The 16,432-nt window shown below is 34.0% G+C and overlaps 1 protein-coding gene and 2 non-coding genes across 5 annotated transcripts in view; 1 reads left to right on the top strand and 2 right to left on the bottom strand.

Annotated features, from left to right (window-relative positions):
- Positions 1–107, top strand: LOC120885136 (U6 spliceosomal RNA). The gene has a single exon (XR_005727649.1). It is a non-coding gene; the product is annotated as a U6 spliceosomal RNA (small nuclear RNA).
- Positions 108–5,605: 5,498 nt separating this feature from the next.
- Positions 5,606–16,432, bottom strand: part of Heatr5b (HEAT repeat containing 5B) — an 81,259-nt gene continuing 70,432 nt past the window's right edge. For all 3 annotated transcript variants that reach the window (XM_078029385.1, XM_078029386.1, XM_078029387.1), the window contains 3 exons: positions 11,653–11,804; positions 10,521–10,734; positions 5,606–6,477 (listed from right to left, as the gene is read on the bottom strand). In XM_078029385.1, the coding sequence (XP_077885511.1) occupies positions 6,173–6,477; positions 10,521–10,734; positions 11,653–11,804 (671 nt within the window). In that variant the 3' untranslated portion in view covers positions 5,606–6,172. The remainder of the gene's footprint in view (positions 6,478–10,520; positions 10,735–11,652; positions 11,805–16,432) is intronic.
- Positions 7,629–7,753, bottom strand: LOC120885109 (U6atac minor spliceosomal RNA). The gene has a single exon (XR_005727629.1). It is a non-coding gene; the product is annotated as a U6atac minor spliceosomal RNA (small nuclear RNA).

The following is a 16,432-nucleotide window of genomic DNA, read 5'->3' as shown; positions in this document are numbered from 1 at the left end:
GTGCCCACTTGGGCAGCATTTACACTAAAATTGGAGTCACACAGAGAAGATTAGCACAGCCCTTGTGCAAGGATGACATGTGACTCTGTGAAGCATTCCATGTTTTTAAAAAATTTACTGAGATCTCGTGATGTATTAAGCATAGTGAGCGAGAAGGCCGGAAGTGTGATGTTATGCTTATGGCTTAAGCAAAAGGAGAATTTAGCTGTTGAGTGGGGAGATCATGGTCACAGAAGCAGGTTTTAGATAAGGAGATGAAGAGTTCAATCTTAAATTAACCAAGTTTGAGGAGTTTCTGAGACAACTAACAGATTATTTAAGATGTAAATATGGCTGGGTATAGTGGCACATACATGTAATCCCAGCAGCTCAGGAGGCTGAGACAGGAGGATCACGAGTTCAAAGTCAGCGAGTTCAATTTAGCAAGGTCCTAAATAACTGAGCAAGACCCTGAATCTAAATAAAATATTAAAAAATGGCTGGGGATGTGGCTCAGTGGTAAAACAACCCAGGGTTCAATGTCTGTTACAAAAAAAAGACAAAAAAGTAAATCTTAAGGGCTCCTGATAACCTTTAAAAAGAATGTTACCTTTTGTCCTCTTGCATGCCATATTTCATACCATTCCTTCCTTTTTACTACCATCTGTGATTGTTTTATTCCATCTCCTGCCAGAATGTAAGCCTATTATGACAGATTTTTTTGTTTGACCACTATATTCCCAACATCTGTCATATATAAATTGTCCAATGAATGAATAAAAGAGCCTTGGAGAATCGTAACACAAAATTTTTTGATAAAGGGGAATTCAATTCTCCTTATTCATGTATCCAGTGTGAAGAAAAGCACTGTCATAAGGCAATCCATTTGAGGAGGGGGTGGTTTACTAGGGATTGAACCTAGAGGCTCTTAACCACTGGGCCAGCACTTTTTATTTTGAGATAGTGTCTTACTGAGTTACTTAGAGTCTCACTAATTTGCTGAGTTGAATTTGAACTCACAATCCTCCTGCCTCAGCTTCCTGAGCCACTGGGATTACAGGCGTGAACCAGCACACCCAGCTCCATTTTTATTTTACAGCTTATGAAACTTTTTAAAAATATTTATTTTTTAGTTATAGGTGGACACAATGTCTTCGTTTTACTTTACGTGGTGCTGAGGATCGAACCCAGAGCCTCACGCATGCCAGGCGAGCTCTCTACCTCTGAGCCACAACCCCAGCCCCAGGAAACTCCTTTTTAAGTATTTGGAAAACACGTGACATACTGACCTGTTTATGCAGGTGGGCTATCCTGGACCTCCTACCTAAAAATTAATGATCACATGGTTCTTTTCAAACCTGAGTTCCTCTAAATCACTTGGCTTAAATAAACATCTGTTTGTCATTGTCCTTGACATCCTCTACCCTTCTCCACCTCCTATGTATACAGACTGGGGTTCACAGTATTCAAAACAGTACTATCAAAAATTTAGTATTCACTAAAAACAGTCCAAACTCCATTAACTTTTCTACTTGCTGCTCAACTAAAATGCTGTTAATAGAATATAACACTTAGTTATATCAAAATATTTGGCAATGTGAAAGGTCTCCTTTATATTATTTTCTTGGAGTTTGGAAAAGAGTGACCCAGTTTCATTTTCAAATCTGTTTATTCCAAAAAATATTACTTTCTAAAGATTCAACAATCTATCAAAATTCAAGTCTGGCTTTTTTTTTTTTTGTCCCTGGGAGGACTAGAAAACTGTCATATTTTTATAACCCTTTTAGGAAATCTATCCTAAGAAAATAATATACAAAGTTTGACTTTTCAAATGTCAAATGCAACATTACTTATTGAAATGTAAAAATTGGAAACAAAGTATCCATGTACAGGATATTGATAATGGCACATCCAACATTAAGTAGCCAGCCATCAAAATGTCATTGCTAAATCCCTCTTATATTTTCAGAGTAGTAGTATGGGGGAAATGCTTATAAAATAAATAGAGGAAAGCAAGATACAACATCCACTATGTAGGATGGTTGCAACTATGGAAATAAATAAAATCAAATATTAACATTTGTTCTGGTTGGTGGGTTCTGGGAATTTTTCCAAAATTTTGCTGAATGTAAACTTAATGATTGAAATAAATTAATTCATAACAAGATATAAAATTGACTTTCCTTTTTCCTCTGAGTCTCTTTATATGCTCATTGGACAAGATTAAAGCCCTTGCTGGGCATAGTAGCACTATCCTGTAATCCCAGCAACTCCAGAGGCTGAAGCAAGTAGATCCCAAGTTCAAGGTCGCCTCAGCAACCTGAGCAAAAATGCTCAGCAACTTAACAAGACCCTGACTCAAAATTAAAAATAAAAGGGGCTGACAATACAGCTCAGTGATAAACACCCCTGGATTCAATCCCCAGTACCAAAAAACAACCAACCAACCAACCAACCAACAAAAAAGATTAAAGCCCTTTTTTGTTTCACAAACAAAACAAAAGGCATTTTTCTATCTAACTTGAAATAATTTGAAATGAAGAAAGAGGTAAAGAAAATAATCAAAAACAAAGGAAAAAGAAAGAAAGTAAGTATCAATAATGGAAGTTAGAATACTCGAAGAAGTCCACTTAAATTTCTATGGATCCTTTGACTAGAATTGACAATAGTGGGGTAGGGGAAAAGACAAGTATATGTATGAGAACATACTGAGGTAGAAAGCCATGAGTTCCAATGACAGAGACAGAGAATTGTGGATATCAGACAAAAGGTGTAAACAAATTCCTCTCTGGGAAAAGAATAGAATAAATGGGAAAGAAAGAGTAGTTGTAACTTGTCACTGATAGATATGATTATCACATGCTTGCTTAGGATAATTTTTATCCATCATTCAGTACTGTTTGAACAGAAGACATAATGAATATAAAGTGTCTAACACAATGTCTGGCATTCAACAGAAATGGCAGCTTTTATCTTATTTATTTTTATGTGGTGCTGAGGATCGAACTCAGGGCCTCATACTTGCTAGGCAAGCGCTCTACCACTGAGCTATAGCCCCAGCTGAGAAATGGCAGCTTTTACTGATTGTAATGATCTGCAATATTTTTTTTTTGCCACTTCATTTATTTATTTATTTTATGTGGCTGAGGATCAAACTCAGTGCCTCACATGTGCTAGGCAAGCCCTCTACCACTAAGTCACAACCCAAGCCCCATGATCTGCAATACTTTATAATTTCTGTGCCTGCATTACATATTTAATGTTTTATGCTCTCATACTATAACAACAATTTTACACACATGTAAAGACTATTTATCAAACCTAATATTATTATTATTTGCCAATATTAAAGGATTATTCAAAGATTCACTCTTAATAAAAATAAGCAGATAACTATGAAGACAGATGTACTTTTTAGATATGTAAAAGATCAAAGAAAAAATACCTAGTAAATTTTCCTCTCATTTTGTAGATGTGGTCCTGTATTTTATCCCTGTGACTAGTAGAATCTATTCAACAGGGACACCTGACTTCAGAGCTTATTTTTCTCTAGATAAATTGAGAAGCCAAACCTATAATATTGATTAATGAGAACTTGGAAAGCAAACAGAAGATACTTTATTGCTTATGCTATTAAAACTACTTAGATCATGCTTCAGAATTCACTGGCTATAATGCTGCTGCTTCTTTTAGCTTTATGACACTGGATATTATAATCTAAATAGATATGATTATTTGGGTTGTAAAAATCTCATGGGCTGGGGAAATATTAATAAATACAAAGCATCAAACAGAATTTCCTTTTATAGTTGGTTGTAGAAAACTAGAATTTAAGTTATCAATGGCTTAAAAAGGTTTAGAGAAAAAATAAAGATGTACTAACAGAGAGACAGAGAAAAAAAGGAGAGAGGCGGGGAGGAGGGGAAGAGAGACATTACTAAGATATGATGCAGTCTACCCTAAAAGGGGTAATGATGGGAAAAGTTTGATAGGTACCAAGAACAGCAAAAAATAGCCAAGGCAAAAATAAATATATTATATAAATAGATGACTGAAAAGGAGATACGTGCACACATGCATGTGTGCAAAAAATGAGACTAGAAGACAGTCTGGCAGTGCCTTAAAAAGTTAAATATAAAGTTACTATTTGAGTCAGCAATTCCACTCCTAGGGATATACTCAAAAGATATTAAAACATGTATCCAGCTGGGCATGGTGGTGTGCACCTGTAATCCTAGTGACTCAGGAGGCTGAGGCAGGAGGATAGAAATTCAAGACCAACCTCAGCACTTTAGTGAGGCCCTGAGGACTTAGTGAGATGCTGTTTCAAAATAAAACATAAAAAAGGCTGGGGATGTGGCTAAGTAGTTAAGCACCACTGGGTTCAATCTCCAGTACCAAAAACAAAAAATTATATATATATATATATATGTATACAAATATATATATCTACACAATAACTGGTACATAATTATTCAGAGCATCATATTCATAATAGGCAAAAAGTGAAAGCAACCAAATGTCCTTCAACTCATAAAATATATCAGTTGATGATGTGGCATATATACAATGGAATATTATTCAGCCATAAAAAGGAATGGATTGCTGATTCACACTACAACATGGATGAGCCTTGAAATATTATGCACAGATAAGAAACCAGTCACAAAAGACCACATATTATATGATTTCATTTATATGAAATACCACTGTAGAAAATTTATAGAGACAGAAAGTAGATTAGCAGTTGCCTAAGGCTGATGGGAAATGGAAAATTGTGAGATGACAGGTAAAGAATATGGAGTTTCTTTTGGGAGTAATGAAAATGTTCAAAATTAACTATACTGAGAGTTGTACTACCCTGTGATTATAATAAAAACAACTAAATTGTACACTTTAAATAGATGAATTGTATAATATGTGAAGTCATTTTATAGACTTTTATCAAAATTAAAAACAAACAAAAAAACAAGAAGAATAACTTTGGAAACTCAAATCAGAAACGAAAAACAACTCTGTAGAAATAAAAGTCAGTGAGAAAACAGGTGAGAGAAAGTGACTTTCTGAGGTATTTAAAAGACTGAGCCAGGAAGAAAGCAAGGAACTATAAGCTAGCTGCCAAATGGTGTAGGTATGAGTGAGAATAAATGGCAAGTAGCAGGTGATAAATAAATATATAGCTTGAAATGTTCAGAAAAGTCACTTGCTTTTGATATAGTCTATGTTACATTGTCTGGTAAAATTTGGTGTTTAAAATCTGCTAAATGCTGTGGTATACATTCATTTAATCAATTATCTGTTTTGCAAGGAAAAATTCCAATCGCATAAGAGACTAGCATAACTATAATTATGACTAATTTATTTTTGTATGCCCTGAAGCACTTAGCTTGATGCCTTATACACAGTAGGCATTCAATAAATATTTGATGAATGAAACTAACCATCACAGTCAGAACCTGAGTCTCTGTAATTACAAAACATAAAAAAAGGTAGAAACATTATACTACATTAGAAACATTTTAATGGACCTTTAGATAAGAACTTTAATTCAATTAACAACTAAAATATACACAAACACAATTCAGTAATTTAATATTAAAGTGAAAAGATACATCAGAAGAGAATATTTTGAGAAATGTTTAAAAATGTGATTTTATTCATAGTAGGTACACCACGAAAGAGACTTTATATTATTTTGGTTTCTTGAAAATTTAAAATTTACTTATTTTGCAATGGAATTTTTCATGACAAATGCCAAATTTTGACCTATTTTTTCCCCTGATAATGTCCACAGTCTGTCCCAGTACACGATACAATTATGTATTCAGCATGTAAAAGACTATGGTTCAGTGTTTAAAAAATAAATTAGGGCTTGGGGATATAGCTCAGTAGTACAGTGCATGCTTAGCATGTGCAAGGCGCAGGGTTCAATCCCCAGAACCACAAAAACCAAAAACAAAACAATGAAAAATTAATAAAAGAGAAACATTATTAGCAGAAAAATGAAAACATACTCACCATGTAATTTTTAAAAATCACTTAAAAATCAATAGTGGCATGAACAAGACTTCCTTAACCTACTTGGAAGCATTATAATACCAATATACAAATAAAATAGAATCCATAGCCTGGAATGGTACAGTGGCTACCACTAATTAGGTGAAATACATATAAAAATGAGTGGAGGAACACATTAAAAAAAGCTTGTTTTTAGCTTGATTGTCGGTGCAGAATGTATGGTCGGAGCTGGCTGCCTTGCAGCAGCTTTAGCCTTGCTGGCTTGGCTTGCTCGAACAGCAGTTTCTAGCCGCACTTTCAACTCAGGAGCAGCCCCCATTACCGTCTTGAAAGCATGTGGATACAGAGGTCCAATATGCATTAAGTTCTGGAGTGCAAACTCATGAAGATCTTTAGAAACTGAACTTGCTGAGGCAAAAGAATTTTCATCCAGCAGGTAAGAAATCAAAGTGGGAACTAAAAGAGCAAGTAACTGGACTCCTGTAAATAACAAAGATAACAACAAAGATTGGTCTGTTGTGAGAGTGCCTATTTGATATTTTTAATAATAAGAATATATTCACATATTATTTGTGTAATTTATGGTTTAATAGCAAATTAGACTCCAGCAATGCCCCTGAAGTAAATAACCCATTTCAAATAAGAATTAATTAAGATACATCAAATAAGATGTATCACCATCATGGTTTTTCCATTTTTTCATGGACAACTTTATTCAGAGTACAAACGTTTTTGTATTATACCAAGACTTTTAAAAGGTAGAATAAGTAGCTGGCTTTTAAAAAAATTAAAATCTAAGGCTAAACACAGTGCAGGTGTAGCTCAGTGGTAGAATGCTTGCCTAGTGTGCTTAAGGCCCTGTTCAATGTCAGTAACACACACACACACACACACACACACACACACACACACACACACAGGCAAATGAATCTTATTAATGAATAGAACATTCATTAGGAGGGTACCATCAAATAAATGAATAAATATATTAATTTGACAGCAACATTTTTAGACTTACCTTTATATTGAGTGATATGATTCCAAAGGGGTAAATTTTCTTTTCCTTTCTTTTGGTACTACAGATTGAACCCAGGGGCACTTAACCACTGAGCACATCCCCAGCCCTTTTTATATTTTTTATTTTGAAGCATGGTCTCACTAAGTTGCTGAGGCTTCTTTGAATTTGCAATCCTCCTGCCTCAGCCTCTGGAGCCACTGCGTGAATTTTCAATTCTTGAATTTATTTTATCCTTGATTTTTTAAAGTTTATTTTTCAGTGCATTATAGTTATACATAAAAGCAGACTTCATTCTGACATATTCATAAAAGAAGTAACATAGTTTTCTCCATTTCAATCCTAATACTACTTACCTCTTCCCTTTCCTTTGCTTCCTCTCTGGTTCCCTTCCTCTTTTCTATTGGTCTTTCTTCTATGTACTTATTTTTCACTTGATGCATTATAGTTACATATAAAATTGGAATGCACTGTGATATATTCATATATGTACCTAGAATAATTTGGTTAACTACATTCCCCAGTTCTTCCCCTTACCCTTGTCTCCTTCCTCCCCAATGGTCCCCCTACCTGCAAAGCACACTTCTACTCTTCCAATGTCCCTTCTATTTTTCTGAAAAAATGATGGTTAGATGTCATAGAAGAAAGTGGCAATGTCTTAATCGTATGCCTACTGTCTGGCCCAGTGGCTCTTCCATCCTTGTCAAGGGAGTTATAACCTTTTCTCCTGTCATTCAACACTATCACTCATTTTTTTAATTTTTGGTTGTAGATGGACACAATATCTTTATTTATATATTTATTTATTTTTATGTGGTGCTGAGAATTGAAGCCTCACATGCACTAGGCAAGTGCTCTATCACTGAGCCACAACCCCAGCCCTCAACTTTTTCTTAATTATCTCATTTGCAAATATTCCTTCTCTTAAAAAATTTTCACAGGAGACTGGAAAGGAAGGAGAAAAATGCACAGATGAATGTAAAAGACAAATTCATTTGATCTGATGATTAATGATTCGCTGATTATGGGGAGCAAGAAAAAGAGGCAATTACTAATATATTGCATGGAAGGAGTGTCATAATTGGGAAAGTTAGAGACAACTGTTTTGGAGAAATTGATAAATTTAGTTGAAATTAGTAATAAATTAATATATAGGTTATTTTGGTAGAAAATTTATCACTGACACTGGCATGTTAGAAAAATCAACATAATTTTGTGTGTACTTTTATTTTACTACTATGAACTTCATAAAGATGAGTTCTAAATCTTATTCATTTTGTAATCCGAGCACTGATCTTACTGCCTTTAATAGTTAAAATAATTTTCAATTGTGTCAACTCAAGATCAATTCCTGAACAGATATGCTTATTTAAAATTAAATGTAGCATGAAGACAGGTAGGGAAGAGAATCTTGAAAATTGTAAAGAGCTTAATGTTTGATCATAAGATACTATTTCAAAAATTTATAGACTTTCTAAAATAAATAAAACTAATATTTAAAGACAAATATTATATTTTTATGAGATCAAGATTTAAGCATTAAGGAAATAAAGTAATATACTAAGCTATTTTAAATTTGGTTAAATGGATGTATATGGCAGTTTTTCATTAATTTAAAAATAATTTTAAAATACCAATTTTTGAGGTATTTTAACAATGATGTTTGGTATTCATATTATCTGATTATATTTGTTAGGAGGTTTTTGTACCTTTATTATAAGGAGTAGAATGTGTTACTTTAAAAATCTATTGAACATTGTGAATTGTGCTGCTGTAACATTGATGTGGCTGTGTCCCTGTAGTATGCTGTTTTTAAGTCCTTTGAGTATAGACCAAGGAGAGGGATTGCTGGGTCAAATGGTGGTTCCATTCCCAATTTTCCAAGGAATCTTTATACTGCTTTCCATATTGACTGCACCAACTTGCAGTCCCACCAGCAATGTATGAGTGTACCTTTCTCCCCACATCCTCGCCAACACTTATTGTTGTTTGTCTTCATAATAACTGTCATTCTGACAGGGGTGAGATGGTATCAGAGTAGTTTTGATTTGCATTTCTCTACCACGGAGCCACAACCCTAGCCTTCAACTTTTTCTTAATTATCTCATTTTCAAATACTCCTTCTCTTAAAATTTTTTTCACAGGAAATTGGAAAGTAGTAGAACATCTTTTCATATATTTGTTGATTGATTATATATCATCTTCTGAGATGTGTCTGTTCAGGTCCTTGACCCATTTGTTGATTGGGTTATTTGGTTTTTTTGATGCTTAGCTTTTTGAGTTCTTTATATGCCATAGAGATTAGTGCTCTATCTAATGTGTGAGGGGTAAAATTTGCTCCCAATAACTGTGGAAACAACCTAGATGCCCTTCAGTAGATGAATGGATTAAAAAAATGTGGCATATATACACAATGGAATATTACTCAGCTATAAAAGAGAATAAAATCATGGCATTTGCAGGTAAATGGATGACATTGGAGAAGATAATGCTAAGTGAAGTTAGCCAATCCCCCCCAAAAACAAATGCCCAATGTTTTCTCTGATATAAGGAGGCTGATTCATAATGGGGTAGGGAGCACGGAGCATGGGAGGAATAGACGAACTCTAGATAGGGCAGAGGGGTGGGAGGGGAAGGGAAGGGGCAGGGGGTTAACAAATGTGGTGGAATGTGATGGACATCATTATCCAAAGTATATGTATAAAGACACCAATTAGTGTGAACATACTTTATATACAACCAGAGATACGAAAAATTGTGCTATATATGTGTAATAAGAATTGTAATGCATTCCACTGTCATTTATTTTTTTAAAAATCAATTTTAAAAATTTTTTTAAAATTTTAAAAAGTTGAAATACTAAATAAATAAATACATACATAAACAAACAAACCATCACGCATATGAGAGGCTCCATTTAAAAAAATCTGGGGCTGGGGCTGTGGCTCAGTGGTAGAGTGCTTGCCTAGCAAGTACGAGGCACTAGGTTCGATCCTTAGCACCACATAAAAATAAACAAATAAAATATTGTGTCCAACTACAACTAAAAAAATATTTTTAAAAATCTATTGAACATATGTATTTTTCCTCAGTCTTTTTTTTTTTTTAAATATTTATTTATTTATTTAGTTCTCGGCGGACACAACATCTTTGTTGGTATGTGGTGCTGAGGATCGAACCCGGGCCGCACGCATGCCAGGCGAGCGCGCTACCGCTTGAGCCACATCCCCAGCCCCTTTCCTCAGTCTTAAAGGATATATTCCCAGAAAATTTAAAACTCAGTATGTTGAAATGTCATCAGTAATTCATTGAGATTTTCTGCTCATAAAAATAATCAATTCAATGGATTATGTTACTAACATAAGCAAATATATTATGCTTTCAGACAGTAATTGCTCCTTAGTAAACTTACTGTTGCAAATGTCTATGTCCAATATCAAATAAGATTTATGTATAATACAGATCTTCATTTTGGAGTAATGGCTAATTTTTATTAAAAAATACTTACTGTTCTGTTCTTCACCAAGAGCAACCAAAGTTTCAAGAACTTTAATTCCTTCTTGAGCAGCCAAAAGTTCATTGTTACTGGCTGGTCTGTTTCTTTCAACAGCTTTTAGCTTTTCAACCACTATGGGAGCTAATGAATGGATGTAGGGAGTTGAAAGGGCACGGTTGGAATGCTGGAAGACTGAGAGGAGAAGCTGGTAACATTTGGCTTGAACCTACGTAAGGAGATCATTCAATCAATTAACATATGATAGTTCTTATCTGCTCTACAATCACATTACATCTTAATATGTATGTAATACAGCACAATGAAAATATAAATGTTATTTTCCATATAAGAGAAATTAAAGAGAGTAATGGAACTTTCTTTCAATAAGCTAACTGAATAAACCTCTCAAAAAAATCTGAATCTCTCGAAATAATTCTTTATACCAATTTAAGTTTTGTAGCCATAGAAAATAAAGTCTCACTGGCTTTTAGATTAGAAAAACTTCATATGAATAATTATTCTTTAAAAAAGGAAGAAGGGAAGGAAGAAAAGTTATAAATATTTGGGGAAAATAGTGGAATAAAATTGTTTCAGCACTTTGTAGAATACAAATTGCCAAACTTCACTGACATCAGAAATACCTGGGGAGCATTTTAAAAATACAGATTCCTGAGTCACAACTCTGAAGACTCTGATTCAGGGAGCTAGGAGGCCAGGAATGTTCCTAAGTTGTTTTATTTTTCCTGATACGCAGAAGATTTGATAATCATAACTTTAGACTTCAACACTGTAAAATAATAAAACATGTTTTCTAAACAAACAAGTTTCGAATAGGCTTATTAAAATATGTAATAATATAAATTTATCCATTAATGTAGTGGGTATAATTTAAATAAATATTGGAAGCTCTGAAAAGTCTCTCCTAATATGGCCGAGAACTAATCAAAGATAATAGAGAATTTCTGCATATTTAAGTAAACATACAAATATGTTTCTCCTATAGTTAAACCCAGTGATATTTTCTAGTTTTTCCATTTAAAACTCTTACTGTAAATACTTAGGTTTTCCTTACATATAACACATTTTAATGAATCAACCAGATATTCTCCTGATAAAGTGGAATGTTTGCTTAGGTAGAACTTACCCATGGGTCACATGAATTTAATGCATTTTTAAATCTGTTCATGCAGCCATTCTGTAATGACTGGACTCCTATTATTTCACTACTAGCAGACCACAGGAAGAGTGCGATTGCTGTCAGCATGCTAACTTCATCAGGTGTGGGCACAGAATCTTCTGAAAATGAAAAATAGAAAAAAAAAAAGTGCCATTTCCAAAACTTTTGGAAATTCAATCTTCAACAACTCTCCTCTGCTCCTAACATTTATCACAGTTTATCAAGAAAATAAATTAAAATGTTACCATTTTGAAACATGTAATTATAAATAATTCAGACAAAATGGATACTAAAACCACTGTGTGATAGTTTGATAGACAGCAAACAATTAAGGTAGTTTCAAAATATCTCCCCATTGATTCCTTGTTAGTTATAAAAGGGAGAAATGACAACTGTATAGTGGAGAAACAAGGCAGATACGATCTTAACAAAGTCATTAAAGTTAAGATTCCCAATAATGAGACAAAGCAACATTATATGCTTTCTTATATAATGCTCTGAGAAGACATAACAGTATTTATATAGTATTTTTCCCAAAATGCATAAAAGTAAGGAAAAAATTAGATAACTCAAAATTATGAAACATTCTACAAAAGTAGATGACCTGCACTCTTCAAAAATATTAATGTCATGGGGCTGGGGTTGTGGCTTAGCAGTAGAGTGCTCGCCTAGCGCATGGATCCTCAGCACCACATAAAAAACAAGTAAGTAAATAAATAAAAACAAAAGTATTGTGTCCGACTTAAAAACAAACAAAAAAATTAATGTCACAAAAGATTAAGCCTGAGGAACTATCCCAGATTAAAGAAAACTAAAGAAATATGATGACTAAGAAAAAGAAAAAGTTCTATAAAAGTCGTGACTAGGACATTTAAAATATGCATATGAATAATAACTGCATTTTATCAATGTTAAATTGTCTAAATTTTATAATTCTTCTATTATCATGTAAGGAATGTTCTTGTTCTTAGGAAATCTGTGAAGTATTTAAAGTAAAGAGTCATGATGACTTCAACATATTCTCAAATGGTTCAGCAAAATTAATAATAAAGGTAGAGGCTGAGGTTGTTGCTTAGTGGCAGAACACTTGCCTCCCACATGTAAGTCACTGAGTTTGATCCCTAGCACTGCATAAAAATAAATAAACAAAATAAAGATATTGTGTCCGTGTATAACTAAAAAATTTTAAAAAAAATAAAGGTATGAGGGTTATGTGGATAATAATAAATCCTTGAGGCAAAATGTTAACTGGTGAATCTAGGAGAAGGGTATACTGGTGTTTTCTACTCTTGAAATTAAATTTGATGGGCTGGGGATGTGGCTCACGCGGTAGCGCGCTCGCCTGGCATACGTGCGGCGCGGATCCTCAGCACCACATACAAACAAAGATGTTGTGTCCGCTGAAAACTAAAAAAAAAAAAAATTAAAATTCTCTCTCTCTAAAAAAAAAAAATTAAGTTTGAAATTTATTTCAAAACTCAAAGGATTAAAAGTGAAAAAAAAGTTTTGCAGCATTTTGACGGGATTTATGTACGTGTGTATGTATGTCCACATAAATACACATGCACATATTTTAAGATAAAATATCTCAGCTCTTAGAGTATAGAAGTAGGGTTTCCAAATGGAAATTCTTCATTATAATTTTTTTGTTTTTGTTTTAAAGAGAGAGTGAGAGAGGAGAGAGAGAGAGAGAGAGAGAGAGAGAGAGAGAGAGAGAGAGAGAGAGAGAGAGAGAGAGAGAGAATTTTTAATATTTATTTATTTTTTTAGTTCTCAGCCGACACAACATCTTTGTTGGTATGTGGTGCTGAGGATTGAACCCAGGCCGCACGTATGCCAGGCCAGCGCACTACCGCTTGAGCCACATCCCCAGCTTATGATTTTTTTCTTAAGCAAGAATTAAGGGGGGCTGGGGATGTGGCTCAAGCAATAGCGCGCTTGTCTTGCATACGTGCGGCCTGGGTTCGATCCTCAGCACCACATACAAAGATGTTGTGTCCGCTGAAAACTAAAAAATATTAAAAAAGAATTCTCTCTCTCTCTCTTTCTCTTTCAAAAAAAAAAAAAGAATTAAGGGAATTGCTAGCCTTATACTATATAAATATTCCCATGGCTTTGATCCTTACTTCATAAGTATATCTCCTGTGAGTTCAGCTCTGGACAGAATATCTTAGGCAAGTTAACTGGATTATCAGACCTTCAAATTCACTTCATATGAATGAACCAGCTTGATAAAATAGCAAACACTTTCTGTTAAAGTTGACAATTTAGGGCTGGGGTTGTGGTTCAGTGGTACATTGTTTGCCTAGCACATGTGAGGCACTGGGTTTGACCCTCAGCACTGTATAAAATTAAATTAAAAAAAAAATAAATAAAGGCATTGTGTCCCTCTACAACTAAGAAAAATTTTTTTTTAATTGACAATTTAGGGTTGGTGCTGCAGCTCAGTGGTAGAGTGCCTGCCTCACACGTGTGAGGCACTGGGTTCAATCCTCAGCACAACATAAAAAAATAAAATAAAAAATAAAGATATTATAGGGCTAGGGCTGGGGCTTAGTGGTAGAGTGTCTAGCATGTGCGAGGCACTGGATTTGATCCTCAGCACCACTTAAAAATAAAATAAGGATATTGTGTCCAATTACATAAAAAATATATATATATAGATTCTGGATATGCTCACCAAAATTAAAACTACTTATAACAAATTCTTAACTATTTCTTCTTCCTGATATTCCTATTTATCTATCAATTTGCACATACATTCATATATGAGGCATTTAATCTTTTTAAGTTTGTTAAAATCTATGTTAAGAAGCAAAATATTAACACTTTATAAAGCTAAAATAATTTCAGTTACATTAATATAACTAAAGTTTTTCCCTTATAATTTTTTAAAAAATCACATTCTAAATATCTGTACATTATTCAAAATATAAAAAGCATATGGAAAAGAAAATAAAACTTGTAATTCTACCATCCAGTGACAGTTTAGATTTAATTTCTAGGTTTTGACTTAATTTCTTCTGGTCTAAATTAATCTCATATATATATATATATATATTTGCTTAAAAATATGATATGTAACAGATAAAATGGACATATAATCCAAACTAATATATTGTCATGAATAATTTTTCCCACTGACAAATATATTTATCACACATTTTATTATTGTAAAATAAATGTATTGGTGATTTAAATAATCTTGAATTTAATTTTTTAATTAACAAGGCCAAAGAATATGCATTTTCTGTGTGTGGTACTATGGATTAAATTTAGTGCCTCATGCATGCTAATCAAGTGTTCTACCACTGAGCTACATATAACCCCAATATGCATTTTCTTTCTTTTTTTTTTTAATTGGTATTGGGAATTGAACCTACTTTATCACTGAGCTACATCCCCATTCCTTTTTTTTTTTGGTACTGGGGATTGAACCCAGGGCCTTATGCATACAAGGCAAGCACTCTACCAACTGGGCTATATCCCTGCCCCCCCCCATTCCTTTTTATTTCTTATTTTGAGACCGGGTCTTGCTAAATTGTTGAGGGTCTCATTAAGTTGCTGAAGCTGGCTTTGAATTGCAATACTCCTGCCTTAGCTTCCTGAGTCACTGGGATTATCGGTGTGCTGCACATGGCTCCAAGTATGCATTCTTCTTTTGTTTTTGTTTTTTGTACCAAGTATTGAACCCAAGAGTACTTAACCATTGAGCCATGTTTTCAGCCTTTTTAAATTTTTATTTTGAGACAGGTCTCACTAGGTTGCTTTTAGCCTTGCTAAATTGCTGAGGCTGGCTTCAAATCTTCAATCCTCCTCCCTTGGCCTCCTCAATGACTGACTGGGATTATAGGTATGTGCCACCACACCTGGCTTTCTTAAAGGCTCATTATACATCCTGCAGAATTAGTCCCTGAAAATTTAAACCAGTTTAAATTCTCTTCAGCAAAGTATAAAAATGTTTGGTAATAATTTCAGCTGAACATAGTCACATTTTTCAAAAGTCATTTTACAAGTAAAAAATTACATTAGTCTTTTGGCTGTATTCTTTTACCCATTAATGTGGCTGATTTTTTTTCATAATTTGTTTGTTTGGCACTGAGAATTGAACCCAGAAGCGCTTAAGCACTGAGCCACATCCCCAGTCCTTTTTATTTTAAAATTTGAGACAGGGTCTCACTAAGCTGCTCGGGGCCTCACTAAGTCACTGAAACTGGTCTCAAACTGGCAATCCTGTGTTAGCCTCTCTAGTCATTGGGATTACAGGCGTGCACCACCACTTTTAACTAATGTGCCTTGTTTCCTTTGTTCTTTCTTCTATTGGTTATTAATTCTCTTATAAGACCTCTTTATTTGTTAATAAAGAGTGACATAGATATTATTATTAGTTTTTCAGATACTTTTCTTTTTTTTAAACTTAAATGGGGGTGGGAATTATATAAACTATATAATTCTGTTATTTAGTGGGATTACAGATTTTTTTTTTTGAGAGAGAGAGAGAGAATTTTTTAATATTTATTTTCTAGTTTTCGGCGGACACAACATCATTGTATGTGGTACTGAGGATTGAACCTGGGCCGCACGCATGCCAGGCAAGTGCCCTACCGCTTGAGCCACATCCCCAGCTCTTTCAGATACCTTTCAATGTAAGATGCTTTGATGTCTACATAGGCCAATATATCAGTCTATGTATACGTATCTGCAGTATCTCTCACTGACTTATAGTTAGTCTTTTGCCATTCTGCCA

The sequence above is a fragment of the Ictidomys tridecemlineatus genome, chromosome 12 (genome assembly GCF_052094955.1).
Source record: "Ictidomys tridecemlineatus isolate mIctTri1 chromosome 12, mIctTri1.hap1, whole genome shotgun sequence".
Lineage (NCBI taxonomy): Eukaryota > Metazoa > Chordata > Mammalia > Rodentia > Sciuridae > Ictidomys > Ictidomys tridecemlineatus.
This window is presented reverse-complemented; position numbering and strand designations above follow the sequence as displayed.